This window comes from Trypanosoma cruzi (genome assembly GCF_000209065.1).
Source record: "Trypanosoma cruzi strain CL Brener chromosome Unknown tcruzi_1047053507547, whole genome shotgun sequence".
NCBI classification, from domain to species: domain Eukaryota; phylum Euglenozoa; class Kinetoplastea; order Trypanosomatida; family Trypanosomatidae; genus Trypanosoma; species Trypanosoma cruzi.
Genome location: NW_920451.1, coordinates 1 through 23,414, shown reverse-complemented (window position 1 = coordinate 23,414; position 23,414 = coordinate 1). Strand labels below are relative to the sequence as shown.

The window sequence follows — 23,414 nt, the reverse complement described above, 5'->3', positions numbered from 1 at the left end:
AAGAATATCTGACGGACGGGCTGCATGGAACTTGGGGTTCATGCGCATCGTCACGATGTTAAATTTAACACACGCTGACGACAGCAGAAGTAAACAACACCACAGAGACTGAGCCGTTACGATTACTTTGATCATGCAGTGGTGAATAGAAAACAAACGGTTTGTTGTCCACCTCCGGTCCATGCAATGTATATGCATATATATGATATACATTAGCGAGAACGGCAATCCACAGAACGCCTTTCAGCGAGGAAATCAACGCAATGAAAAAGAGAGGGGGAGCAACGCCGAGTGTGGCCACCCAATCAAACTATACGTGCTTCTGCCTTTGTTTTTTCCCCCCTGTTTTTGTTTGTTTTGCTGCGGACGAGCACACGCAAAAAGTTTCACGCTACCACAGCAAGAAATCGTAAAAAAGTAAAAATAAGTATCAACAAGGAGTCAACAAAAATAACAGTAAGGAATGCCGCCGACCATTCACAGGAATCTGCTGAGCCCCGAGCTAGTGCAGTGGGCGCTTAAGATTGAGAAGGACTCGCGTCTGACGGCCCGAGGCGCTCTGGCGGTAATGTCGTACGCGAAGACGGGACGCTCGCCGTTGGACAAGCGCATCGTTGACACGGACGACGTGCGCGAGAACGTGGACTGGGGCAAGGTGAACATGAAGCTCTCGGAGGAGTCCTTTGCGAGGGTGAAGAAGATTGCGAAGGAATTTCTTGATACACGCGAGCACCTGTTTGTGGTGGACTGCTTCGCCGGCCACGACGAGCGCTACCGTCTGAAGGTGCGCGTGTTCACGACGCGCCCGTACCATGCACTCTTCATGCGTGACATGCTGATTGTGCCGACTCCCGAGGAGCTTGCGACGTTTGGCGAGCCGGACTACGTCATCTACAACGCTGGTGAGTGCAAGGCGGACCCGTCGATTCCCGGCCTGACGTCAACGACGTGCGTGGCGCTGAACTTCAAGACGCGCGAGCAGGTGATCCTTGGCACGGAGTACGCTGGTGAGATGAAGAAGGGCATCCTGACGGTGATGTTCGAGCTGATGCCACGAATGAACCACCTGTGCATGCACGCGAGCGCGAATGTGGGCAAGCAGGGCGATGTGACGGTCTTCTTTGGACTGAGCGGGACCGGAAAGACGACGCTGTCGGCAGACCCCCACCGCAACCTGATCGGCGACGACGAGCACGTGTGGACGGACCGTGGCGTGTTCAACATTGAGGGCGGCTGCTACGCCAAGGCAATCGGCCTGAACCCGAAGACGGAGAAGGACATCTACGACGCCGTGCGCTTCGGTGCTGTGGCGGAGAACTGCGTGCTGGACAAGAGAACGGGGGAGATCGACTTCTACGATGAGTCGATCTGCAAGAACACGCGCGTTGCTTACCCGCTGAGCCACATCGAGGGCGCGCTGAGCAAGGCCATTGCTGGCCATCCGAAGAACGTCATTTTCCTGACGAACGACGCCTTTGGCGTGATGCCGCCCGTGGCTCGACTGACGAGCGCGCAGGCGATGTTCTGGTTCGTGATGGGCTACACCGCGAACGTCCCAGGCGTTGAGGCTGGCGGCACGCGCACTGCTCGCCCGATCTTCTCGTCGTGCTTTGGTGGGCCATTCCTCGTGCGCCACGCGACGTTCTACGGCGAGCAGCTGGCGGAGAAGATGCAGAAGCACAACAGCCGCGTGTGGCTGCTGAACACTGGTTACGCTGGCGGCCGCGCGGACCGTGGTGCGAAGCGCATGCCGCTGCGCGTCACGCGTGCGATCATCGACGCGATCCACGACGGGACACTCGACCGGACGGAATACGAGGAGTACCCCGGCTGGGGCCTGCACATCCCGAAGTACGTCGCCAAAGTGCCGGAGCATTTGCTGAACCCACGCAAGGCCTGGAAGGACGTGAGGCAGTTCAATGAGACGTCGAAAGAGCTGGTGGTGATGTTCCAGGAAAGCTTCAGCGCGCGTTTTGCCGCCAAGGCGTCGCAGGAGATGAAGAGTGCCGTCCCGCGCTACGTGGAATTTGCGCACCTGTAAGTAGGCAATTAAATTGTCAATAAGCGGGTTGTAACCTGCTGAACTAATGTGGTTAGAAGAAAATGCTCTTTTTTTCCCGTTGTTATTGGGGGGAGAGGGATAGATGTGCTTCTGCACGGTAGCTAGGAACTTTTTTTTTAAATTTTGAGTGCGTGGTGGATTACAACAGGGAGACGCTTTTTGAGTTTTTTTGTTTTAATATGATTTTTTTTCTTCTTTTTTTTTTTTTTGTTTCACGCTATCCCCACCTTTCCTATTTAAATTCTGAATACGAATTCTGTCCCCTTTATTTATAAAAAAAAAAGGAAAAAAAAAGCATGAAATTCCAAAGTGCCATGTAATATTTTGTTGTTTGTTTTTCTTTTTTTATTGTTTTTAATGCGTAAAGAAGCTTCATATAAAATTTTTTTTTTTTTTGTTTTTTTTATTTGGTTGTTTGTGGAACGTCTTTTTGTTTTTAAAAATTTTATTTCTTTTCTATTTGTTGTGGACGAATTATTTATATATATATATTTTTTTTTATTATTATTTGGAGAGGAGTATCGAAAGAGCCGCCAAATTATTTCATCAACATGTCATTGTCAAAAGGGGAGCACTTGAAGTTGTGTGAAGGGGATCTCATCGACTCCCGCTTTAGGGTGCTTCGTGAGTTGGGCGCCGGTAACTTTTCAAAGGTGTACTGCTGCCACGATATAACGCGGCAGCGTGACGTGAAGCGTGCGCTTGTGGCTGTGAAGGTTGTTAAGCGCGAGTACGTGGAGGATGCCTACTTTGAAAGGGATATGCTGGATGTTTTTCGCTGCAAACGCGCGGAGGGCCCGATGGTTTGCCGGATGATGGAGTTCTTTGAGTGGCGGAAGTGTCCGGTGATTGTCATGTCAATTCACGGCCCCTCGCTACGCACGCGCCGTCTTGGTTTTAAAAATGGCGTGGTGACACGAACGAAGTTGGTGCAACTCGCATACTCCCTCCTGACGACGCTTCGGTACGTTCACTTCGATTGTCAGATGGTACACACGGATATGAAGCCGGAAAACATTCTTTTAGCGGACCTGGACGCCCCCAAGCATTCCTTAGGCAGTCAGTGGGTGGTGTGTGACTTTGGCAGCGCTTCGCTATGGCGCATGGATCGTCTTGACGCGGACTTGATTTCAACGCGCCCGTACCGTGCGCCTGAGGTTGTACTTGGCAACCAGTGGTTTTACGCCGCCGACATGTGGAGTATGGGGTGCATTTTGTTTGAGGTTGCCACGGGGCAGCGGCTGTTTGATGTCCGCGACGATGTTACGCACTTGCAGTTGATGGAGAAACGCTTAGGACCCCTACCGGATTTATTTACGAGGAATGCAATGCACTCGGCGAAGTACTTTACGTCAAGTGGGAGTTTTATAGCGGAGTCCGAGTCCATCCGGGCCGGAAAAGTGAGCATGCGAAAACTGAAGGATGTTTTCAGCGATGACCCCGAGCTGTACGAGCTGATTTCTGCCATGCTGATCTACGACCCAATGAAGCGTCTTACGGCAAAGGAGGGTTTGCAGCATTCCATATTTGACGGTATTCATTTGCGTAGTAAAAAGACGGAAGCCATTGATAATAGTGGGCATAATTTGAATGGGAATTCGATTGCTTTTTCGCCATCGGTGCTGCATAGTCACATTGAGGGGAAGCTTGACACGGGATCAAAACACCTCGAGATTTTATCTGGCGTAGGCAGGAAGATTGTGACAAGGCGTGGAAGTTCTGTCCAGGCAATTTCTATTGACAACAACACCAGTTTGAATCCACACCCACCGAACCGTCTTGGGTTGAAATTTGTTGGTAAAGCGCCGCGGGTGGGAGGAACAACATCACGGGCTTTTATTTTTCAAAAAGCACGATCACAGAATTCTTCTGTGGTGAATGTCGAACCACCACGTTGCCCCACTCCTGAAAGGGGAGAAAAGAAGAGCCCGGATAATTCACATCCTTCTGGAATTTTTGCCTCGTCTCATGGAAATGATCAGACCCACAAGATGCGTCGGTTTCCTGTGGTGTACGCATCACCTATAGACATGTCGACGGAGAACGAGACACTGGTAGAAGGCATAAGCAAGTTTTGTGAGAAATCGGTTCTTGCTTCTTCCAGCAACACCTCGGAAGGGGATTCTTTGGTCCGCAACCCACCTGGACCATTCCCTATTGTGATTCCCACGCCAGAGAAGGTGTTGTCTTCTGCAGATTGCTTTAGCGAATACACCGACCCTCATCGGGAGCGAGATCAGCCGCCGTTGAAAGCGTCTGATATCTCACAGAGCGAAAAATCGCTGGGTGTTTCTCAGGTGGACGATGCCACGGGTGCCGGATCTCCGTTGGGGCCATTGACACATGTGATAAATATGAATGGGCCAGTGCTACCAACGGAGTGCGAGAGTGAAGTGAACGTGGGGAATGTCTTGCGACCATTTCCGTCCCACCCATTGTCGTGTTTCTCAGCCACCCTCAATTCTCTTGATTTAAAAGCAACGAAGGGTGGTTCCGATTGGAAGGATTCGACACGGAAGTCGGCATTGCATCCACTTGCCACACGGGAAATGAAGGGTGGGTGCAATAGTCTGACCTTACATCCGGCTCACACAAATGTGAGTGAATTGAGCTGGCTGTCGAATTCTATTTTGCGGCCGTCGACATCATCGTTACCGCCATCTCATGCGTCTACAACGGGAAAACAATCACTCCCCTTTAATTTGGCCGATGTAATACGTTCACCAAAAACAGCGCAAACGGGGAATTTACTAAAAGAAGGGAACGTCCGTGTCCGTGTTTTTACAAATGGGACACAAGGCGCAGTGATGCCGCGTGTCATAATTAAAAAGTCCTTTGAAGGCACCGCCACGAAGTCTACGCAGCACCAGTTACCCTCACCAACCGTGCGAAATGTGGGGCAGCAAGGCCGATCAGGAGCGATGAATTCTCTTGCGGGTTTACCGCGAGCTGGTAGTTCTCAATCAATGTCTCTTCGGGCGAGTACTATTAAAGTGCGTCGGCGCAGTGATACGCATATAAATTTGCCAAAAACGGTTAATGCCGTACGGTCCAAAACAAATTACCCGAATTTGCAGGAAATTTCTTTTCAAAAAAGTAATTATCCTTTGAAAAATAGGAGCACTGTTGCTGGCAGAGGCGTTTTGGTGGATATGGGCACAGTTTCTTCAGAGACATCATCCATGTTTGATCCCAAATTGACAGCCTCGACGGGCGTCGTTTCAACACAATTTTCTTCATTTAATAGCGTTAATCCAACCGTCTTGGAGGTGCCACAAAAACGGCGCCCTTCTGTTGATATTCGGCCCACCCATTCACAATTAATTCAAAGGAACGTTGTTTCCAGTGGTAAACCCGGTGTGTGTGTCAATAACCCGCCTGGACAGGAATATTTGAATCAGTCTGATGTCTCGCGAGCCATGCAGTCCAATGGGGGTGCAGATGATGATACCTTTGTTAGTGGGGTGACAGCGGGCATGGACGGCAATGCTACACAGCACGTGGGGGCGTTAATGTCCACCGTTGAAGATGCATCGTGTGAGATGCGGGCCCCACACATGACCCGTCATTTTCCAACCGTGCAGGCACCAGAGTAGTTGTGGATATATTTGTTTAAAATAAAGGAAAGGAAAGGAAGGGAAAGGAAAGAAAAAGAATTTAGACTGCCTGATCATTTTTGCTCTCTTTCTCTCTCTCTCTCTCTCTCTATCTCTTTTTTTTTTTTTTTTTTTTTTTTTCAGGTGTTCATATTTAAATGCGCAGGTGGCCGCATTTGGAAAGTCGGGAATGAGAGACATGGATGGCAGCGTCTTTTGGTTTCCATTTGTTTTTGTTTTGTTTTTCTTTTTTTTCCCCTCCTCCCCTCCTCCCCTCTTTCTTTCTTTTCGTGTAGAATTTCCGCTTTGCGAGTCATCATGTGCGATCTTCATGTTCCCTCGTTTATTTCCCACCGCCCTCCATTCATCGTTTCGCTCACATGTTTGTTTCTGCGGGGTGTTGTGTTGATCCCCCCCCGCTTTGCCCAGCCACCGTGAAGGAGGGAAGAAGGAGGCAAAAAAGAGGGATTTGTGTATTCGCACACGGTGAAGAAAAATGAAATTTTAAACGAAGAAAAAGAAAAGAAAAGGGATCAAACGGTACAAAATAAACGAAAAGAAACGAATCAAAAAAACAAACAAACAAAAAAAAAAAAAACGTCTTTGGCGACATGAATTGTATTAGCGTTTATATATATATATATTTCTTTTTGTTATTTTGTTATTTTGCTCCATTCTTTTTTTTAATTATTATTTTATTTTTGTTTCCCCACCACCCCGCCCTCTTCCCACTTTTTCTCTTCTTCAAGCATGCACGTACGCATTTCCGATGTGCATACATGCATGCTTTTGCGTGCGAATTTAAAGAGTTTTTTTTTTTTTTTTTTCCGTCCTTCCTTCCTTGTGTATGCGTGTAAACAACATCGGCATCCCTGACGCCACGAGACAGCGGAAACGATGAAAGCAACAAACGGGCTCGCGCACACTGGGGAGAAGAGCGGACAGGAAAAGATGGGGGAAAAAAAAGATTGGCGGGGTGGAGGGGAGGGATTAGAAGCGGTGGGGGGGAAAAGAGAGAGCGAGCGAGAGCGTAATGATATAAACAATGCCGATAATAGCGAAGAAAGCGAATAAAGAAACCAAGAGGAATTCCCTTTTTTTTTTTTTTTTTTTTTTTTTGCCTTTGTTTTAGAGTGGAGTGGATGTACTTTTGGTGAGAATGTGGCTGTTTTCTTCTGAATGCGGTCGTTTTCAATAGATGGAGTTTTGTTGCGGTTGGAATTCAGTTGATGAGGCACGCACACGGTACGTTCTTTTGAAATATATATCTATATATCTATGTGTATGCATACAATATGTACCGGACTTCTTTTTCATTATTATTATTATTATTATTATTATTATTATTATTATTATTTAGTTTTTCTTTTTTTGTTTCCTTTTGCCTCCTTTACGTTGTGGCAAAAGGGGGCCTTTTTTCTTTTTTTCTTCCTATTCTCACCCTTCTTGGTTTGTGTGTGTGTATTTGAATATAATATATATGTGTATATGTGTATAGTGGAGGAAGTGGTCATATGCATGTAAGCAAAGTGGGATGGGACCTGAAGTTTTTTATTCAACATTTTTAATTGTCATGTTGAATGAATGCGGGTATTAGGATCTGGTAGGGAGCGTGTTTGGTTTTCATTGGATGAATATTTGACATCCAACATCACACGCCTCACCCCATTTGGATTGTCCATTTTATATTTGTAAAAAAATAAATGCAGCCTTTTGTTTTTTGTTTTTGTTTGTACAACGTGTTGTGGGTAGTCTGCGTTTGTTGGTAATTATCGATATTGCGAACTATTGAGGGGGTCTGCGTGTGTGCTGGACTGGACTGGACTGGGCTGGGGGGTTAGGGTTAGGGTTAGCGGAGATGCCTCCTGTGAACAACCCTAATTTTCCCATGGGAAGATGTTGCTGTTGTTTTGTTTTCATTGTTTGTTTGTTTGTTTGCTTGTGTTGGGTGCGTTGCCGTTTTATTTATTTATTTATTATATTTTCTTTGGCGTTTTTTTTTTTTCTTTTTTTTTTTACATGCGTGTGAATTATGTGACTATTTCTTGACGGCGCGGTGAGGCGTGTTGGATGCGTTACATGTACGTGTGGGTCTCTCTGGCCGCCGTACCTTTTTTTTTCCCCCCCCCCCCCCCTTTTCCCCCTGTCGTTGTTTCCTTTTTTTTTTTTTTTTTTTTGAGTTTTGTTTGGCTCTCATGGGCCGATTTTTAAATGGAGAAGTGAAGACGTCCTGCTCGCGTGTCTCCGCACGGCGTGGCGAGGGGAAAGGAAGGAAGGAAGGAAGGGGGTGGGGGAACAAAAAGAAGAAAAAAAAAAGAAAAAAGGAGGGCTCTGGGAGACTTTGCGCTTCAGGACGTGACGTCGATTTGATGGCGGGTTGTCCCGCGGATGAACTGCGGGAGATCTACCAGGAACTCACTCAGCCATGCAACCACGACAACACGTATGTGACAGTACAGCCGAGTTGGCTTCACAGCGCCGCTCTGCGCTCCACCAGCGGGAAGACGCACCCAACAGCGGTGGGAATTTCTTCTCGCAATGGGCGACCTGTTGCTGCTGGATACCCGTCTCTGCCTATGAATTGCCGTGAGGCGTGTGAGGGGGCGTCTGGCAGCAGCGAGCAGACCTCCACGAGCGGCCAGAATGCCATGCGAAAGAGCCCTGTTTCTTTGGGTCTGGTAGAAACCCCCAGTGGGAGTGCGGGAAAAGGGAATCGACCGACGCGGGTGAATCAGTCGCATAGAACTGGCCTGGAATCGAATATGTGTCTTCCTGAGGCAATGACCAGTAAAGTACCGGATGCCGGTGGAATGAACACCAGACATTCTGGGTTTTTTCTCTCTACGCCAACAGAACACCGTTGGACCTGCTGGTTATGTGAAACGCCATGCGCCCGGCCAGGCTGGTTGAACGCACCTGAACTATACTTGGGTGAGGAAGAAGGAGCTGACATGGATGATTATTATCAGCATCATAAACATCATCTCCCTGTTACTTTGCTCACATTGTGCTCACGTTGCAGCGCTGCCTGCTCGTTGCCTGCAGATGCGTCGCATGCTTCCGTGTTAAGGAAGGCGGGCGCAACACACGTCTTGTTGCAACGCACCGAGATGTTTGTTCAATTCTTGCGAGGATTTAAACGGCTACTGGAGTCACTCGCTAAAATAGAGGAGACGATGGTCTCGGATGCGAGGGTCTACGCGGGCGGGACACGTCCTTCCCTGTGGGATTTTCACCCAGATTTCCAGTCGAGTGTGATGCATCAGCTTATCGATATGTTGGCCTCCACGTTGGAGGCGGACTCGCTGCAATCGCGTCGGCAACAGGTGGATGTGTTGTCGGCTCATGAGAGACTTCTATTAGAGGGGGAACGCGTGTGGCTTCAGCGACAGTTGTCGACTATCGAAGAGAATGGACCGTCGCCCATGTGGCTGCTACGCACCGCGGTTGTACCGCTCTCAACCGCTGAGAACGGGATTATGTCACATGACGTATCGCATGCACCTCAACGCGGACTACAAGATGAAAGGAGAAAACTACACGCTAAGTTGCGACCTTGTTTTCTTTCTGCGAAAACGGAGCCAGGAGGTTGGCGGCACGATCAACGTAACCGTGTTGTGCAGGGCGGAGAAGGGAGTAACGAGGCCCTTCAACACATGATGGAACGTGCACTGACCGCACGGTGGCACCAATTGGGTGATGGGTCGGCGTCATCGGCGAACGTGACGGACACGCCTGCCACGAAGAATGACAAAAGGGACAACCAGCAGCTTCACTCTCCAACTTTTGTTTCGCTACCCAAAGACGCAGGCGGAGGAGGGGCTCGGTTAATACATGAAGATCCCGACAACATTCTTTTACACTATTTTGAAGGGCGACTGGAGGATTTGCCGAAGTTTAAATTACTCTCAGTGGATGCCACGCGAGGCGGGGGGAACAATGAGTGTTTGCCGCAGCCTTTCCGTCACGTACCAGGCACACACCGTAGTTCCTGTGGTGACTTAGCAAATGTGTCCTCTGATGTCGTGCTGGTTGCTGCGGATGATGCTGCTGCCGTTTCCATGGATACGGAGGGATTGCTGAAACATTTGCGCGAGGAACAGAAACGCCGTGAGGAGTCGGAAGCGGCTTTGCGCGAGAGCCATCAGAAGATTGCCGCCCTTGAAAAGGCCACGGATCATATTTCCGGATTGGCCCTTGACTTGGAATACGTGTTGGGGGAGCAATTGGCAGGGATGTGGCGATTTCTGCGCAACACGACACAAGGTTGCGTGGATGTCATGATGCAGAAGTCTCTTCTCTTCTCAGATGAAATGGCCGCTCTGATGCGCCAGGCGCAGAGGCAGGCGTATGGTTTAAATGGAATGTTTCCACCAACTCATGCGGGAAGGGCCTTCGAAGCACGTCGCGATCTCCCCTCATCGGCACCGGTGACATCACCGAACGGTGCACTTGCGGAATCCAATGTTGAACGTCTCCGCTCCTGCGCCAACTCGCCTGCTTCTTGTGCGGCCGGAATCGGTCCTACTCATGCGTTGTGACCTCCTGTGTACCATTCTTGTAGCAACTCATCTCTGTTAGTTGTTTTCTTTCTTTCCGTTGTTGTTGTTGTTGTTGTTGCTGTGGAACGCAGAAGGATTTACTGCTGTCATCAGGGTGAATGATGGGAAGACTCGAGGAAAGAAAAAAAAAAAAAAGGAAGCGAAGTTTGTGGCGACAGGCAGGAACGAATAAAAAAGAAAAAGAGGGAGATAAAGGGGGCGCATGAGTATGGCTGCTCTTTTCTCCCTTTTTTTTTTTTTTTTTTGTATGGTCACTTTTTTGAGGCGTGTCGCCTGGAGCTTTTACACGGTATGACACCACAATCAATAGCACCGATCAAAATGAAGGAATCGGAATCGGGAGAATGAATGTATGTTACTTAACAGTACAGGGACGGGACGGTGCATGTGCTTGTGCGTGTGTGTATGTCTGTTTTTGTTTGTAATGGAGGAGTGCGATGCTTCTACAGCACTGTGGATTTCCTTTATTTTAGAGTCACCCAACGTTTTATGATGGATTAACGTTTTTGGTTTTTTCTTCTTTCTTTCTTTTTTTTTTTCTGTGTGTGTATTTCTTGGCGAAAAACGGTGAACGGGATATACATTCATTACAGACAGATAGAGATACATATTTATTTATTTATTTTTTTCCCCTTTTGGATGAAATCTGTGGCCTCGCAGTTTTTGGACACGCCCTACAAAGAAGAGGGAACTGTGGGCACAAGGCAGAATGGCATGACGATGGGCGTTCGTTCAGATGATGCTGCGCGTTGTGTGAATCACCCGCCGCTTTTTAGCAGCGTTTTGGCTCCACGCCCCGTGCTTATTGGACCACTGCTCCGTTCCCCGCGTATCAGTGAGACGGTAGTGCTTCTGGATGGAGTTCCCTGTGGCGCTGTCTGCTTCAGTGGGCGTGTGGTGCGTTGTGAGGGACCCCAGCGTCATGGTGGCGTTTCAGCGTCGCGGGCATACACCGCCTTATTGATCTCCGACAACACAGGGCTTATTTCTGTGATGCAGCCTCACACGGCAAGGGTCAATGTGGATGTTGGCGCCGCTTGGGAAGGTGCCACGTCCTGTTTAACCGGAGGAGTCGCTGAGTTGGCGGGAAATGCAACCGACGAGATGGTCCACGAGAATGACTATGTATTTGTTGTCGGATGGCTTGCATTTGCGGATACCTCGAGGGAGGTTCGACGTCTTTTGCGGGGTGTAGTGGATTTTGTCACGGGGGGCGACGGGACAAAACCCGATGAAAACTGCTTTTGTGTACGGGGAACAGTCCGTCAAATTCACGACATGAACGAACTTCACTTTTGGGCCCTCGCTGCTTTGGAGACAAATCTGCGGCTGTTGGCCAAAGCGGGGGATTTTGCTTCGGCCTTTCCCACACGAAGAAAAAACGTGTGACTTTATTTAATAAGATGATTTTTATTTGCCTCCCTTCTTTTTTTTTTTTGTTGTTTTGTTTTATTTATACAGAGTGATGTAAATTCCTTCCCCTTTTACACTTCTTCACGGGGAGTTGGGTGGCGTTTTTTTTTTTTTTTTTTGTGAACTTTTATTTGGGTTATTTTTAATGGCAGGCTTCTCTGAGGGTGGATCATGTGAGGACGGGTATTACTGCGATGTTGTCTTTGCGATGAATGATTCTTTTGTCGGGGTTCTGTTCATTCCGCATCCTTGGAATCAGACAGACAGAGAAATGCACAAACGCACGTTGTTCCTTGGAGATTTTTTTTTCCCTCTTTTGTTGTTGTTTCTTTTTCTTTCTTCTCTCTTTCTCTCTTTGTGTGTGTGTGTGTGTGTGTGTGTGTGTGTGTGTGCGATTCTCCCCCAATTTTTTTTTTTTTTAATTTATGCGTTGTTGTTGGCCGACGGGGACGCTTTTGCAGGAGTTGTGCCGATCATGCGCAAGCGAGAACGTTCGGCTTCAGCATCGCCTGTAATGGGCGCAACTTCGCAGGTTGAGCCGCCGGGCCAACGGGTGTGGCTGCGCCAGCAGGTGCTGTTTGATGTCCTGCGCCGAACCTCCTTGGCGGAGCAGAAGGATCGCGAGATTGTGGAGTGGCTCACAGACGCCGCGGAATGGTTGCAGGACAGTGAGTACGAGAAACTCGGTGCGGGATCGCAGGCGGAGCTCCGTTTCCTCGTCCTCGGTGTCTTGCATACCATGCCGTGGTGGCGCGTGGTGGAGGCCGTGGATCCAAAGCGGGTCCACGTTGCTTCACGTGGGGCACAGAGTGCCACCCGCGCCATCACACGCTGGCATGAGAAGATACAACTTGCCTTTGAACGGGTATGCATGCTGCTGATTGAGCAATCACCACACGCCGTTCGGGGAGTACTAGAGGTAGCCATGAAGCCGTTTCAAATGCGGCCCCCCGTGGCGGACGGTGCACGACGGTTGATCCCGGCGGATTCCATAATGCGAATCATGAACGCTGTGTCCACGAAGTACCCTAGTGCACTTGTCCTGGACGTGCTGGAACAAACCATGCGATCACTTGTGCCAAAACGGCGATGGGCGGAGGAGCGACATCACAGGGCATGCATTGCACTCTTTCTGCATCTCGCACTGGAGGCTCATGTTCCCTTATTTCCGACTCATACTTACGGCCAAATTGGACCATTTGGGAATGGCGCTTCCGATCCATTTTGTAGCACCTCTCATGCCATTTCGGTTCAGGGTTCTGAAGATAGTGCGACGGATGCGGCCGCTTCATCCTCCTCCAACCGCTACCATCAACTACACCCTCTTGAGATGACGTGCCCTGTGATGTCTGCAAGTGATGCGGACTTTAGTGATGCATCGATGAACATTTCATCTACGGCTTCCGGTCATTTCTTTCCAACGCGGCTTACTGATTTTACAATGCAGAACAATAAAATGTTGGCATATCGCAATGAACTCATCCGTTTTGTCTTGCAGCAGCTACTGGACATGGAGTTGTCACTCCAAAACTCTGATAATGAATCCCTGCAGGAGTTGACTTCACCTTCCTCCTCATTCTATAGTATTGGCCCGACGGACGCCACTCGGTTGCCGTGGAGACCTCTTATTGGACGGTTCAAGGAGCGATCAACGGACAAACCGTTTGTAGACATCCTTCGTGGTTGTACGAGTATTGTTTTTCACAGACTGGCGGAAGATCTTGTGCGGCAGCGGGCCGCAGGTGTTTGCGGGAACGCCGAATGGTGGCGTGAGTTACTCGCCTTTCATCTCAATTTTGTCATAAAGATGGAATGCCCGATCTGTTTGTTGTATTTGGCGCCAAGCCTTGCACTGCTGGGCGGCGAAGAAGAGGCTATTGACATGATGCATAAGCTCGTGTCTCTGGTGACAAAGGGGTACCTACCGGTTCAACAAAGCGCAAGGCGTGTCACTGCGGCGGGTCCGGCACGTGTGCGGATGGCACCCCCATGTGTTGGTCCGCTGATGATTCCCATGACGCATCGTGTGCGTGCCGCGGTCTATATTTATCCACTCTTTCGATTTTTGCGTGATCGTCTTGGAAACGGCGAAGGGACGCGAAAACGACTCCAGAAGTGGGTCGTGCAGGAGCTGAAAGGTACTGCCACCGTTTCCGCAAGCCTGATCGTGCAAGTGCTCTTTGCTCAATGTGCCGCCATGTCGCAGCTGTTGGAAGCCGACTTTGTGGAGGAGATGAACTCCCAGCTGCCGGGCTCGACTGCACTGCGGTCGTTATGGGAGCAGTATCTTTTCCCCGAAGGCACGACCTCGCGAGCTTGTAATGGGGACAATGAGGGGATGTCAAGCGTCTCCACAAACAACAGCTACAATGGCACCAACACCACGACGAATGACACTGTTGATGTGGGCGCGCAAAAGAGGCGGATGGACCTTTTGAAGATGGAGGCGCAGGGGTTTTTGCACCCCAAACTGATGGACGACTGCCCGTGGGACTGGCGCCGGTGCCAGACCGAGAGGGCATTGGAGTGATAACAAGTGGTGGATGGACCATCACGTGTAAAATACACAAACAATAAAAGAAAAAGAAAAACAAACAAACAAACAAACAAACAAACAAAAAGAGGAATGAATCATGGGAAGACTGGGATGGCAGTTGCCATGAAGAAACAAACACAACAACGAGGATAAGAAGGAAAAAAGGAAAGTGAAGCAAAAAGCATACACTATATATATATATATATACGGTATTATTTTTGCCGTTTTTTTGGAAAAACATTGAACTTGCCAGTGTTGCTGCTTGCTTTTCAGTGATTGTGTTTGGTTGATTTCTCGATGATAATGGAGAAGGGGGAATTCGGGAGAGAAAAGAGTGAGAAAGTGAGAGGAGTAGGAGGAGGGTTGGGAAAAATTGATGTGAGCATCCAGTGGAACCTCTGCATGTCTTTTTCTCTCTCTTTTTTTTTTTTTTTTTTTTTTGTGTGTGTGTGTGTGTGTGTGTGACGAGTTGAGAGGCTTGATGCGGCGCGTTGATACGATTCTTTCTCACGTGGGGCATCGGCGCTATTGTCATTGGGAGCGCTCCGGTGATGCCGCCATCCTCATTCTTCACCATGAACCCTCCAACAACCTCACGCCGAAAATGCGAGCAGCCATACAACATTACTTTCGTCAGGCGGAGGCAGACCCGGCGGTTCGCCGCATCATTCTGACGGGCGAAGGCCACGCCTTCTCCTGTGGGGTGGACCTCGCGGACTTCAGCGCATCGGCGTCTCAGATGGAGTACGATGGCGTTCTCATTCCAAGTCTCGCGACGCTGACAAACATGGTGGAGAACAGCGTGAAGATTGTTGTGGCGGCCATTAATGGTCTCACCTTCTCGGGTGGACTGGAACTTGCACTTGCGGCGCACTACCGCGTTGCCTCACCATCGTCGGAATTTTCATTTCCAGAAGTAAAGCTTGGCATTGTGCCCTGCGGTGGGGGAACACAACGGTTGCCACGTCTGATTGGTGTTCGAGCAGCGGTTGATATGATCACCACATCCAAGAAGTTGACTGCCAGAGAAGCACTTAGAATGGGTCTCGTGGACCACTTGGCGAGTTGTACGAAGAAACATGATAAGGACAGAAACGATGGTGACAGCACGGTTTCTAACAAGGATGGGGATCACCTACGTGGGAACAACGACCATTTGGTGGCTGTCGCAATTCAACTCTCTACCTATTGGAAAACCCCACGGCATTTATCGTGCGACAATAGGAGACTCGGCAATTCTATACTCAACCGCGCTCTGTTCCGCTGGATGCAGCGGGAGATTGACAAAAATGCCCCCAAGGGCGTTAAAGCTCCGATGCGATGCTTAGAAGCCATCCGGGCTTCCACAACCGTGGCTTCTTTTTCGGAGGGATTGCAGGTGGAAATGAAACTCTTTTTTGAGTCCTTGGAGTCTCCTGAGGCGCATGCCATGCAACATCTTTTGCGTGCAGCAAACGCTGCTTTTTGTGGCAACCTTGCCTCACTTCCGCGTGGTGCATCGGATGGATTAAATATCCGCCGCTTTGCAGTGATTGGTTGTGGAACCATCGGCACGGGTGTAGTACTCCTCATGTTACGCAGTCAAATTCCGGTGACGGTTGTGGAATTGAACGAAGAGCAATGTCTTCGGGCTCGTCTTTTTATGCAGGAGGAATTGGATCGCGAGGTGGAGAATGGTCGCCTTTTACCCGAATTGTGTGAGCAGCGTCTATCTATGTTATCGCTTGTTCCTTACCACGCAGATTTAGTCCAGGCGTTAAAAGAGGTGGACATGGTGCTGGAATGTGTCGGTGAAAATCCTGCACTGAAGAAACAAGTCTTTACTCGTTTGAGTGAAGTTTGCCCACCGCACTGCATTCTGGCAACAAGCGCCTCCACAACTAGTATTGGGGAATTGGCAAAGGTGACACGACGACCTGAAAAGGTCATTGGGTTGCATTTTATTCCCCCCTCCGATGTTACACCCCTGTTGGAGATTGTGCAAGGGTCTTGTACCGATCAGTTCACTATTCTGCAGGCTTTGCGCGTGGGCCATTTGTTTCATAAGGCCGTCATTTTAACGAGAGACTTGGGGGCGTGCTTGACGACCCGTCTTTTTTCTGCTGGCCTCTACCAGGCATTTGCTATGCTTGAGGAAGGGGCCTTTCCTGTTGAGGTTGACCGCGCGCTTCGACGGTTTGGCTTCCGTCTTGGCGTATTTGCATTGGAGGATCTCGCAGGACTTGATTTTACGGCTGAAATTCGTACACGACTGCAGAAAAATAATACCACCTTCTCTTCTCAAGCGGATGTGTACACAATACCGCGGCTGCTGGTGGAAGAAGGACGTCTTGGGCAAAAGAGAGGACTTGGTTGGTATAATTACGAGAAGGGCACTTTTTTTAATTCCATCGTCACAAAACTGCGTGGCGCAAAGCGAGCTGAAAATGAAGAAGGCGTCGCCGCATTAGGTGTATGGCGCAAAGGTGGTGCATCACTTAAACGTGTACCGCGTCCTGACCGGGCAGTGGAGTTATTAATTCTTGACGTCTGTCGGAAAAAAGATATTTTGCGTCGGGATATCAGCGAAAGGGAAATTGTGGAGCGTATTATATTTGCCATCATTAATGAGGCCGCAAAACTACTTGGGGAAGGTGCTGTTTTAAGCTCGGCGGATGTGGATGTGGCTATGACATTTGGCTACGGCTTTCCAGCGTGGAAGGGTGGTGTCTGCTACTATGCTGACAAGTTTGGTATAGCGAACATTGTACATCGCATGCGTATTTACAATCGTGCCTTTGGCGATGCCGTCTTTCCTTTACCCTGCGACGTGTTGGCTTCAATGGTGACCTCGCAACAAACCTTCCGCTCCATGTGGCAGTAACTTTGACAAATAGGGGCGGCGCGGTTCTTCTTTTTTTTTTCCTTTTCTTTTTTTTTTTTTCTTTTCCTTCACACACAAATACAAAGGCACACTCTTTTTTCTCCGTGCGTATCTGTGTGTATGTGTGTGTTCGGCGTGGCTGACAACAGACCGGGGGGGAGACGAAATTTGCACGTGGCGTCCTTCTTGCAATTTTTCTTCCTTCATGTGCGCGGTGAGGCTCCCGCCGCAGCCCGACCCAAATTGCAGCGGCGCGTCAGGAAATATGGAGGTGAGGGAATACACGAATAAAAAACAACAACAACAACAACAAAGAAAAGAGGAAAAGGGGGATTTCGACGGAAAAAAGGCGACGAAAGGACGTTTAATGGAGAGGGACTGTGCGGCTATGCACCGAGCTTACGTCTTCCTTTTCCTTTCTCTTTCTCTCTTTCTTCTTCTGTCTGTGTATAAATTGCTTTACCCATGCCTCGGAACCTTTTTAATTTGCTCTTTTTTTAACCTTTTTTTTTTATGCGCGCTTGTCATTAAATCCTTTTCCTTGCGCTTCACGCCGCACCACCCTAAAAAGGAAGGAGGCGCTCAACAAATAACATACAGGCACAAATAGGGTAATAAAAAGAGGGAGTCAGGTGCATTGTGCTTGTGTTTCTGAGGGTTTACGCTTGCAGGCACGTGAGGCGAGGGAAGCGAATAGGCCCCCATTTTGAGGTGGTAGAAAAGGGGGTTGTTGGTGGTGTCACTCATGCTGCGCTGCTGCCTTCCACGACGTGGTATTGTGCAGACCGTGAAGAAAGACAACTACGTACTATCTCGCTTGTCGAACGGTTTGCGTGTGTTGACATGCGATGATGGAAATGGCATCACAGGCATGGGCCTTTTTATGTTAAATGGAACAAAATTTGAGGATGAGAAGAATACAGGGGCGGCGGCCGTATTTGAATCGTTGCCGCTGCGCAGTAACCAGATATTTACCGGCCGCGAGATCAGTGAGGCGCTTGGTTCACTCGGTAACGCCTTCAAGGTGACAAATAACAAGGAGGCCATGTCGGTTATGCTCATGATGCCACGATATCATCAGAAGGATGGTCTTGAGCTGCTCAACGCAATGTGCCTGCACCCGACGCGGGATGAGGTGGAGTTTCAAATTGCAAAGGAGAAGACCGGTGAACGGGCGGGCCTACACCACCGCGATGCGACGAGTGTCTGCCTGGAACTTGTGCACGAGGCGGGGTGGAATGGCAAGGGGCTTGGACAACCTCTCGACCCCAAAAAGGAGGATCTTGACAACCTGACACTTGAGAAGTTTACCGCCTTTCACCGCACCTATACCCGACCCGAGCGCACCGTACTTGCTGCAACAGGGGTCGCCGATCACAAGCAATTTGCCGCTGAAGCAGAACTTATTTTGAGTTTTGACAGTGAGACGGCACCTCTTGGCGCCCCACGTAAGCATCCGTACACGGGCGGCAGTCGGCTGGTGCAGAAGACGGAGGCTCCAGAGAGCATGAACAAATTTCAAGAGAAGAATCTCAGTCATGTTGCACTTTTCTGTCAGGGTGTTCCTATGAATCACCCAGACTACTACAACATCAGTGTTATTCAAACTCTTTTGGGTGGTGGGACGTCTTTTAGCTCTGGAGGTCCTGGAAAGGGCATGCAAACAAAAATTTTTCGTGAAGTGTTGAACAGGGAGGGATTCTTGCACGGGCTGGAGTGCATTACGGCATGGTACAGTGACGGTGGTCTCATTGGACTCTATGGAAGTGCACCACATGAATACGTTTACGCACTTTTGAAGGTGATGATTTATCAAGCTGCCTCCATATGTCAGCGTGTGAGTCCTTTGCATCTTGAAATGGCAAAGAACCAGCTGCGGTCGCAGCTTATTCTACTTGGTGAGGGCCGTGAGCAGCTACTCTCTGACATGGGATTCAATATGGTGGTGCATGATCATATCATTACGGCGAGCGAGACAACGGAAGGAACTAAACATATTACCATTGACGAATTAAAACGAGTCTGCGCTGAAATGGTTCAGAGACCGTTAACTTTTGTTGTGTACGGCGAAACAACAAAAATGCCGTCGCATGAAAAGCTGGAGGAGACAGTACGAAAAACATATGAAAGGCTCAATTGAGACAAAAATTTTTTTTCTTTATTCTCAGTGAATAACCCATCTATGCATGTGTCTCTCATTGCGTTTTGTCTTCCAATTCTTTTTTTTTTTCATCTCACTCATTCACTCTGTGTTTTGTGCATGGGGCTGAAAAGCACACGGGTGGGTGTGAGGACGTCCACTTTAAGCGAGAAGGGAAGAGGCCGGGGTGAATGAGTAAAAACTTTACTGACCGCGTGTGTTTACACCACAGTCATTTCTTCTTTTTTTTCTCTCTCTCTCTGTGTGTGTGTTGGACTGGCTGGTGGGAGGCGTTTAGGCAGTCATGAGAAAAACAAAGGCAACACCATCACAAAAAGGAGGATAAAAGAAAAAAGGGACGGGCGGGAAGAATTCGCACTTTTTATTTTTTTTTATTTTTCTCTTTCTTCTTCTTCTCCTTCTTTTTGTTGTTTTTTTTTTGTGCGTTGTCACTCCTCCTTTCCGTGTCTTACGGACTCCCGTCCCTGCCGAAAAAAAAAAAAAAAAACAAAAAAAAAAAAAGGGAGGGGGACTCACTGCACGGGCACAGGGCCAACACAGAAACATCGAATCATGTGCACATGGTTTCAGGAGGGGGGAGAGAAATGGAACGCAGCCACGAGGGATTAACTTGACGAATGGAAGTCGACAAGACAAGACAAGAAAAAAACAAACAAACAAAAAGAAGCGCATCATAACTTTGCCCACGCAATACCCACGGAATTGTTCTACAACAAGTGGAGCGCATTGCAGTCAATAATTGATTTTTTTTGTCCGAAAAAATCACGCAGCCGCTCCAATGACATCCCACGTACGGTGTTCATTTAGGCACCGCAATCCACAGGGAATAAAACAAGAATGAAACCAACAACAAAAGAGAAGGAACGTGTTTCTTTTATTTCTCTTGATCTGATAATAAAAAGAAAACCCTTTTCTTTTCTTGTGCCCGCTCAACAATATAAGATATTTCATAACCACCGTTTCTCCGCTTTACTTCTCCAACCTGCTTTAGATAAGCATAACACAATAAGCCACATAAAATTATAATGATGATGACGTGCCGTCTGCTGTGCGCCCTGTTGGTGCTCGCCTTGTGCTGCTGCCCGTCCGTATGTGTGACTGCGAGTGCTAATGTTAAGAACAATCCTAACACCACCACTACGACCACAACGACGACGACCACAACGACTACCACCACGACTACCACTACGACGACAACAACTACAACAACTACAACTACAACGACCACGACGACCACTACACAAGCACCAACTGCGACCACCACGACCACGGAGGCGCCAAGCATTACGACTACAGAGGCGCCAACTACGAGGACCACCCGCGCACCGCCACTTCTTCGCAAAATTGACGGCAGTCCCAGCAGCCCTGCGTGGGTTTATGCCCCGCTGGTGCTCGCGGTGTCCGTGCTGGCTTACAGCAGTCTGTGCTGAGGGGAAGTGTGGGCTGTGAGTGCCGGCACACAACTGCAGTGATTGGTGCTCCTCTTTATTAATCCGACATACCATGTAATATAAAATGGTGATTGTTTTTTGCTTTTTTTGCTTCTGCTGCCGTGCTGTGTGCTCTGCGTTGTTCCCACATCCGTCACGTTGGACGCATCAGACACACTCATATGCATGCGCACTTGGGCCTTGTGTGTTTTTTTAATCTTCTTTTTTCATTTATTGTTTAACTCTTGTTTTGCGGGACTGTGTGCGTGTTTTGGTTTGGTACTGATTCCATCTGCGTAATGTTTTGTGCGCTGCTGCTGCTGCCGTTTGTTTTTGTGCGGTGGCTGTGTGTGGTGTAGCGGCCTTGTTTCTTTTTGCTCTCCCATGCTCTTGCAGGGCGGCTCCACAGTGTTAGGTGGCTCTACTGGATGTGGTGATGGCTAGCCGTGTGGTGCTGTTGTGTGCTGCCTGCGTGTTCTAGTGCGGTGCGCCCGTGACGGTGGCTGCTCGTGGCACGAGCACTGCACTGAGAGTGGGGGACGCGAAATGATGGCCATGAGCAAGGGGGAGAGTGACGGCGAGTTTCTGAAGGCGGACTGGAGGCTGATTGCACCGCTGAGATTACTAGGGACCGTTGTTTCTGCGGAGGCGAAGAATGACGAGGAAAGGGGCGGCTGCGGGGGGAAGGAGGGGGCTTTCAGGGATATTTGTGGAAAACCATTGTCGAGTGCATCATTGTACGTGTTGGGGGTGGGTGTCAGGGGCGACGCAGAATCGCATCTTCCGCCTCGAGCTCCATCAGCCGGCGGCAGCAGTCCTCCTACCGGGTGGGTAATGCTGGCGACCGTGGCCACACATCCTCAGGTGTCTCTGGGGACTCAGCGCATTCTACTGATGGCCGCAGGGACGAGGCGGGGGAAGCTGGGGGCGTGGCAACCGCCCGGGAACTCACTCAGCAGCAAAAACAGGTGCTGGCGCCAGGAGGAGGAGGAGGCGGACCACCAGCTTCTTCAGGTCCCCCATAGATCAGGGGGTCGAGGAGCAGCTGCGGCACAAGGACACTCATCAGGGAATCAGGGAGCATCGCTCGGCACCCAGCAGCAGGTGTCGGGGCTGCGTCCACCATCACTGGATGAAAAGCAGAGCGGGGGCACAACCGAATGCCCACCAAAGCCAGAGGAAGCTCCAACCCCTCTGGTACCACGCGGCATACAGACTCCGAGGGTCCAGGTCAAATGCCCTAGTCATCTCCCGGTCGAAGTGAAGATGATACTGTCACCCATCGAGGTGGGCCGTGCCCCGAGAAGGTTTCCGTCAACACTCAAAAGGCTGATGCTGCAACGGCGGAAGAGGAACGCCGACGTGAGAACACCGATGCTACTCGAAAGACGTTCATGGAGGTTTCGGGACAGCACCGGCGACCACCACCAGAGCAAATGTTGCGGCAGCTACTGGCGACGGTGACGGCAGCACCGCAGCACCGCGGTCTCCCAGTCCACTCCTTCACTTTGCTTCTTGTGTGTGTGCTGCTGCTGCTGCCGCGATGGTGGCTGCGCTTGCATGAAGTGGCGTGTGCTGAAGGCGAGAGAAGGCCAGAGGAAACTATATTGTCCTTGTGATGAATATTGCCTGCAGTTACCGTGGAAAATGAATTCTCGTGGTGTGCGGGGATTGCTTTTTTCTTGTTTCATTGCTTTTTTGTTGCTGTGGGCGCTGCGCCTCCACTTTTGCGTGAAGGCCGTCCGTGAGGGGTGCGGAAACGACAGACGCCTTCGCCATGTGCAGTACATGTGGTGGGGCCTTGTGTGCCGCCCTTGCTGGTCTCTCCCTCCTCCATCTGTGTGTTGTTCTCGCTGCATGACTGTGTGTGTTTGTGTGTGCCTGTTGCCGCGGATTGGAGTGTGTGTCGTGCGTGCTGTGCGGCGTACGGTGCACGCCTGGCTGCTGCTCTCTCGTCTTGTGTGGTTTGCCCTCCGTGTGTGTCTGCCGCACCTCTCTTCTCCTCTGTTGCTCTCCATTTTCCTCACTGTGCAGATCAGCTCCACACCACTGAACGACCACACTCACGATGATGATGACGTGCCGTCTGCTGTGCGCCCTGCTGGTGCTCGCCTTGTGCTGCTGCCCGTCCGTATGTGTGCCAGCGAGTGCTAATGTTAAGAACAATTCTACCACCACCACTACGACCACAACGACGACGACCACAACGACTACCACCACGACTACCACTACGACGACAACAACTACAACGACTACGACCACGACGACCACTACACAAGCACCAACTGCGACCACCACTACCACGGAGGCGCCAAGCATTACGACTACAGAGGCGCCAACTACGAGGACCACCCGCGCACCGCCACTTCTTCGCAAAATTGACGGCAGTCCCAGCAGCCCTGCGTGGGTTTATGCCCCGCTGGTGCTCGCGGTGTCCGTGCTGGCTTACAGCAGTCTGTGCTGAGGGGAAGTGTGGGCTGTGAGTGCCGGCACACAACTGCAGTGATTGGTGCTCCTCTTTATTAATCCGACATACCATGTAATATAAAATGGTGATTGTTTTTTGCTTTTTTTGCTTCTGCTGCCGTGCTGTGTGCTCTGCGTTGTTCCCACATCCGTCACGTTGGACGCATCAGACACACTCATATGCATGCGCACTTGGGCCTTGTGTGTTTTTTTAATCTTCTTTTTTCATTTATTGTTTAACTCTTGTTTTGCGGGACTGTGTGCGTGTTTTGGTTTGGTACTGATTCCATCTGCGTAATGTTTTGTGCGCTGCTGCTGCTGCCGT

At 49.7% G+C, this 23,414-nt stretch overlaps 9 protein-coding genes across 9 annotated transcripts, besides 47 other annotated features; all 9 read left to right on the top strand.

Annotated features, from left to right (window-relative positions):
* Positions 1–1,377: a sequence feature (heterozygous, non-Esmeraldo-like haplotype).
* On the top strand, positions 464–2,041 carry Tc00.1047053507547.90 (glycosomal phosphoenolpyruvate carboxykinase, putative; the record flags this gene model as incomplete). Its single annotated transcript, XM_805722.1, has 1 exon — positions 464–2,041. The coding sequence occupies one exon, from the start codon at positions 464–466 to the stop codon at positions 2,039–2,041; it is 1,578 nt and encodes a 525-aa protein (XP_810815.1).
* Positions 1,378–1,433: a sequence feature (areas merged during assembly that could not be assigned to a particular haplotype. This can correspond to areas where the two haplotypes were merged or to regions with more than two copies in the genome that were merged during assembly.).
* Positions 1,434–6,695: a sequence feature (heterozygous, Esmeraldo-like haplotype).
* Positions 2,246–2,275: a microsatellite.
* Positions 2,444–2,572: a sequence feature (A-rich).
* Tc00.1047053507547.80 (protein kinase, putative) lies at positions 2,614–5,658 on the top strand (the record flags this gene model as incomplete). Its single annotated transcript, XM_805721.1, has 1 exon — positions 2,614–5,658. One exon carries the CDS (start codon positions 2,614–2,616, stop codon positions 5,656–5,658), a length of 3,045 nt encoding a protein of 1,014 aa, XP_810814.1.
* Positions 5,682–5,718: a microsatellite.
* Positions 5,742–5,775: a microsatellite.
* Positions 5,775–5,799: a microsatellite.
* Positions 5,880–5,946: a sequence feature (GA-rich).
* Positions 6,165–6,256: a sequence feature (T-rich).
* Positions 6,286–6,365: a sequence feature (A-rich).
* Positions 6,696–7,572: a sequence feature (areas merged during assembly that could not be assigned to a particular haplotype. This can correspond to areas where the two haplotypes were merged or to regions with more than two copies in the genome that were merged during assembly.).
* Positions 6,753–6,777: a microsatellite.
* Positions 6,974–7,015: a microsatellite.
* Positions 7,108–7,154: a microsatellite.
* Positions 7,468–7,491: a microsatellite.
* Positions 7,573–11,912: a sequence feature (heterozygous, Esmeraldo-like haplotype).
* Positions 7,578–7,601: a microsatellite.
* Positions 7,618–7,643: a sequence feature (AT_rich).
* Positions 7,652–7,675: a microsatellite.
* Positions 7,811–7,835: a microsatellite.
* Positions 7,854–10,199, top strand: Tc00.1047053507547.70 (uncharacterized protein; the record flags this gene model as incomplete). Its single annotated transcript, XM_805720.1, has 1 exon — positions 7,854–10,199. The coding sequence occupies one exon, from the start codon at positions 7,854–7,856 to the stop codon at positions 10,197–10,199; it is 2,346 nt and encodes a 781-aa protein (XP_810813.1).
* Positions 7,924–7,943: a microsatellite.
* Positions 10,257–10,282: a microsatellite.
* Positions 10,724–10,761: a sequence feature (A-rich).
* Positions 10,828–10,849: a sequence feature (AT_rich).
* Positions 10,860–11,609, top strand: Tc00.1047053507547.59 (uncharacterized protein; the record flags this gene model as incomplete). The annotated part of the gene is made up of 1 exon (XM_805723.1): positions 10,860–11,609. The coding sequence occupies one exon, from the start codon at positions 10,860–10,862 to the stop codon at positions 11,607–11,609; it is 750 nt and encodes a 249-aa protein (XP_810816.1).
* Positions 11,913–12,742: a sequence feature (areas merged during assembly that could not be assigned to a particular haplotype. This can correspond to areas where the two haplotypes were merged or to regions with more than two copies in the genome that were merged during assembly.).
* Positions 11,990–12,025: a microsatellite.
* Positions 12,026–12,053: a microsatellite.
* Tc00.1047053507547.50 (uncharacterized protein) lies at positions 12,109–14,163 on the top strand (the record flags this gene model as incomplete). Its single annotated transcript, XM_805719.1, has 1 exon — positions 12,109–14,163. One exon carries the CDS (start codon positions 12,109–12,111, stop codon positions 14,161–14,163), a length of 2,055 nt encoding a protein of 684 aa, XP_810812.1.
* Positions 12,743–17,493: a sequence feature (heterozygous, Esmeraldo-like haplotype).
* Positions 14,200–14,252: a microsatellite.
* Positions 14,577–14,609: a microsatellite.
* Positions 14,610–14,633: a microsatellite.
* On the top strand, positions 14,651–17,032 carry Tc00.1047053507547.40 (enoyl-CoA hydratase/Enoyl-CoA isomerase/3-hydroxyacyl-CoA dehydrogenase, putative; the record flags this gene model as incomplete). The annotated part of the gene is made up of 1 exon (XM_805718.1): positions 14,651–17,032. The coding sequence occupies one exon, from the start codon at positions 14,651–14,653 to the stop codon at positions 17,030–17,032; it is 2,382 nt and encodes a 793-aa protein (XP_810811.1).
* Positions 17,057–17,097: a microsatellite.
* Positions 17,326–17,345: a microsatellite.
* Positions 17,494–17,591: a sequence feature (areas merged during assembly that could not be assigned to a particular haplotype. This can correspond to areas where the two haplotypes were merged or to regions with more than two copies in the genome that were merged during assembly.).
* Positions 17,592–18,539: a sequence feature (heterozygous, Esmeraldo-like haplotype).
* On the top strand, positions 17,778–19,172 carry Tc00.1047053507547.30 (mitochondrial processing peptidase alpha subunit, putative; the record flags this gene model as incomplete). Its single annotated transcript, XM_805717.1, has 1 exon — positions 17,778–19,172. One exon carries the CDS (start codon positions 17,778–17,780, stop codon positions 19,170–19,172), a length of 1,395 nt encoding a protein of 464 aa, XP_810810.1.
* Positions 18,540–18,815: a sequence feature (haploid, non-Esmeraldo-like haplotype).
* Positions 18,816–20,218: a sequence feature (areas merged during assembly that could not be assigned to a particular haplotype. This can correspond to areas where the two haplotypes were merged or to regions with more than two copies in the genome that were merged during assembly.).
* Positions 19,552–19,613: a sequence feature (A-rich).
* Positions 19,664–19,694: a microsatellite.
* On the top strand, positions 20,219–20,623 carry Tc00.1047053507547.18 (mucin TcMUCI, putative; the record flags this gene model as incomplete). Its single annotated transcript, XM_805724.1, has 1 exon — positions 20,219–20,623. One exon carries the CDS (start codon positions 20,219–20,221, stop codon positions 20,621–20,623), a length of 405 nt encoding a protein of 134 aa, XP_810817.1.
* Positions 20,219–21,718: a sequence feature (heterozygous, Esmeraldo-like haplotype).
* Positions 20,333–20,427: a microsatellite.
* Positions 21,719–22,392: a sequence feature (areas not merged during assembly with more than two copies in the genome that could not be assigned to a particular haplotype).
* Positions 22,393–22,415: a sequence feature (heterozygous, non-Esmeraldo-like haplotype).
* Positions 22,416–23,265: a sequence feature (areas merged during assembly that could not be assigned to a particular haplotype. This can correspond to areas where the two haplotypes were merged or to regions with more than two copies in the genome that were merged during assembly.).
* Tc00.1047053507547.9 (mucin TcMUCI, putative) lies at positions 22,692–23,087 on the top strand (the record flags this gene model as incomplete). The annotated part of the gene is made up of 1 exon (XM_805725.1): positions 22,692–23,087. One exon carries the CDS (start codon positions 22,692–22,694, stop codon positions 23,085–23,087), a length of 396 nt encoding a protein of 131 aa, XP_810818.1.
* Positions 22,806–22,891: a microsatellite.
* Positions 23,266–23,414: a sequence feature (heterozygous, Esmeraldo-like haplotype).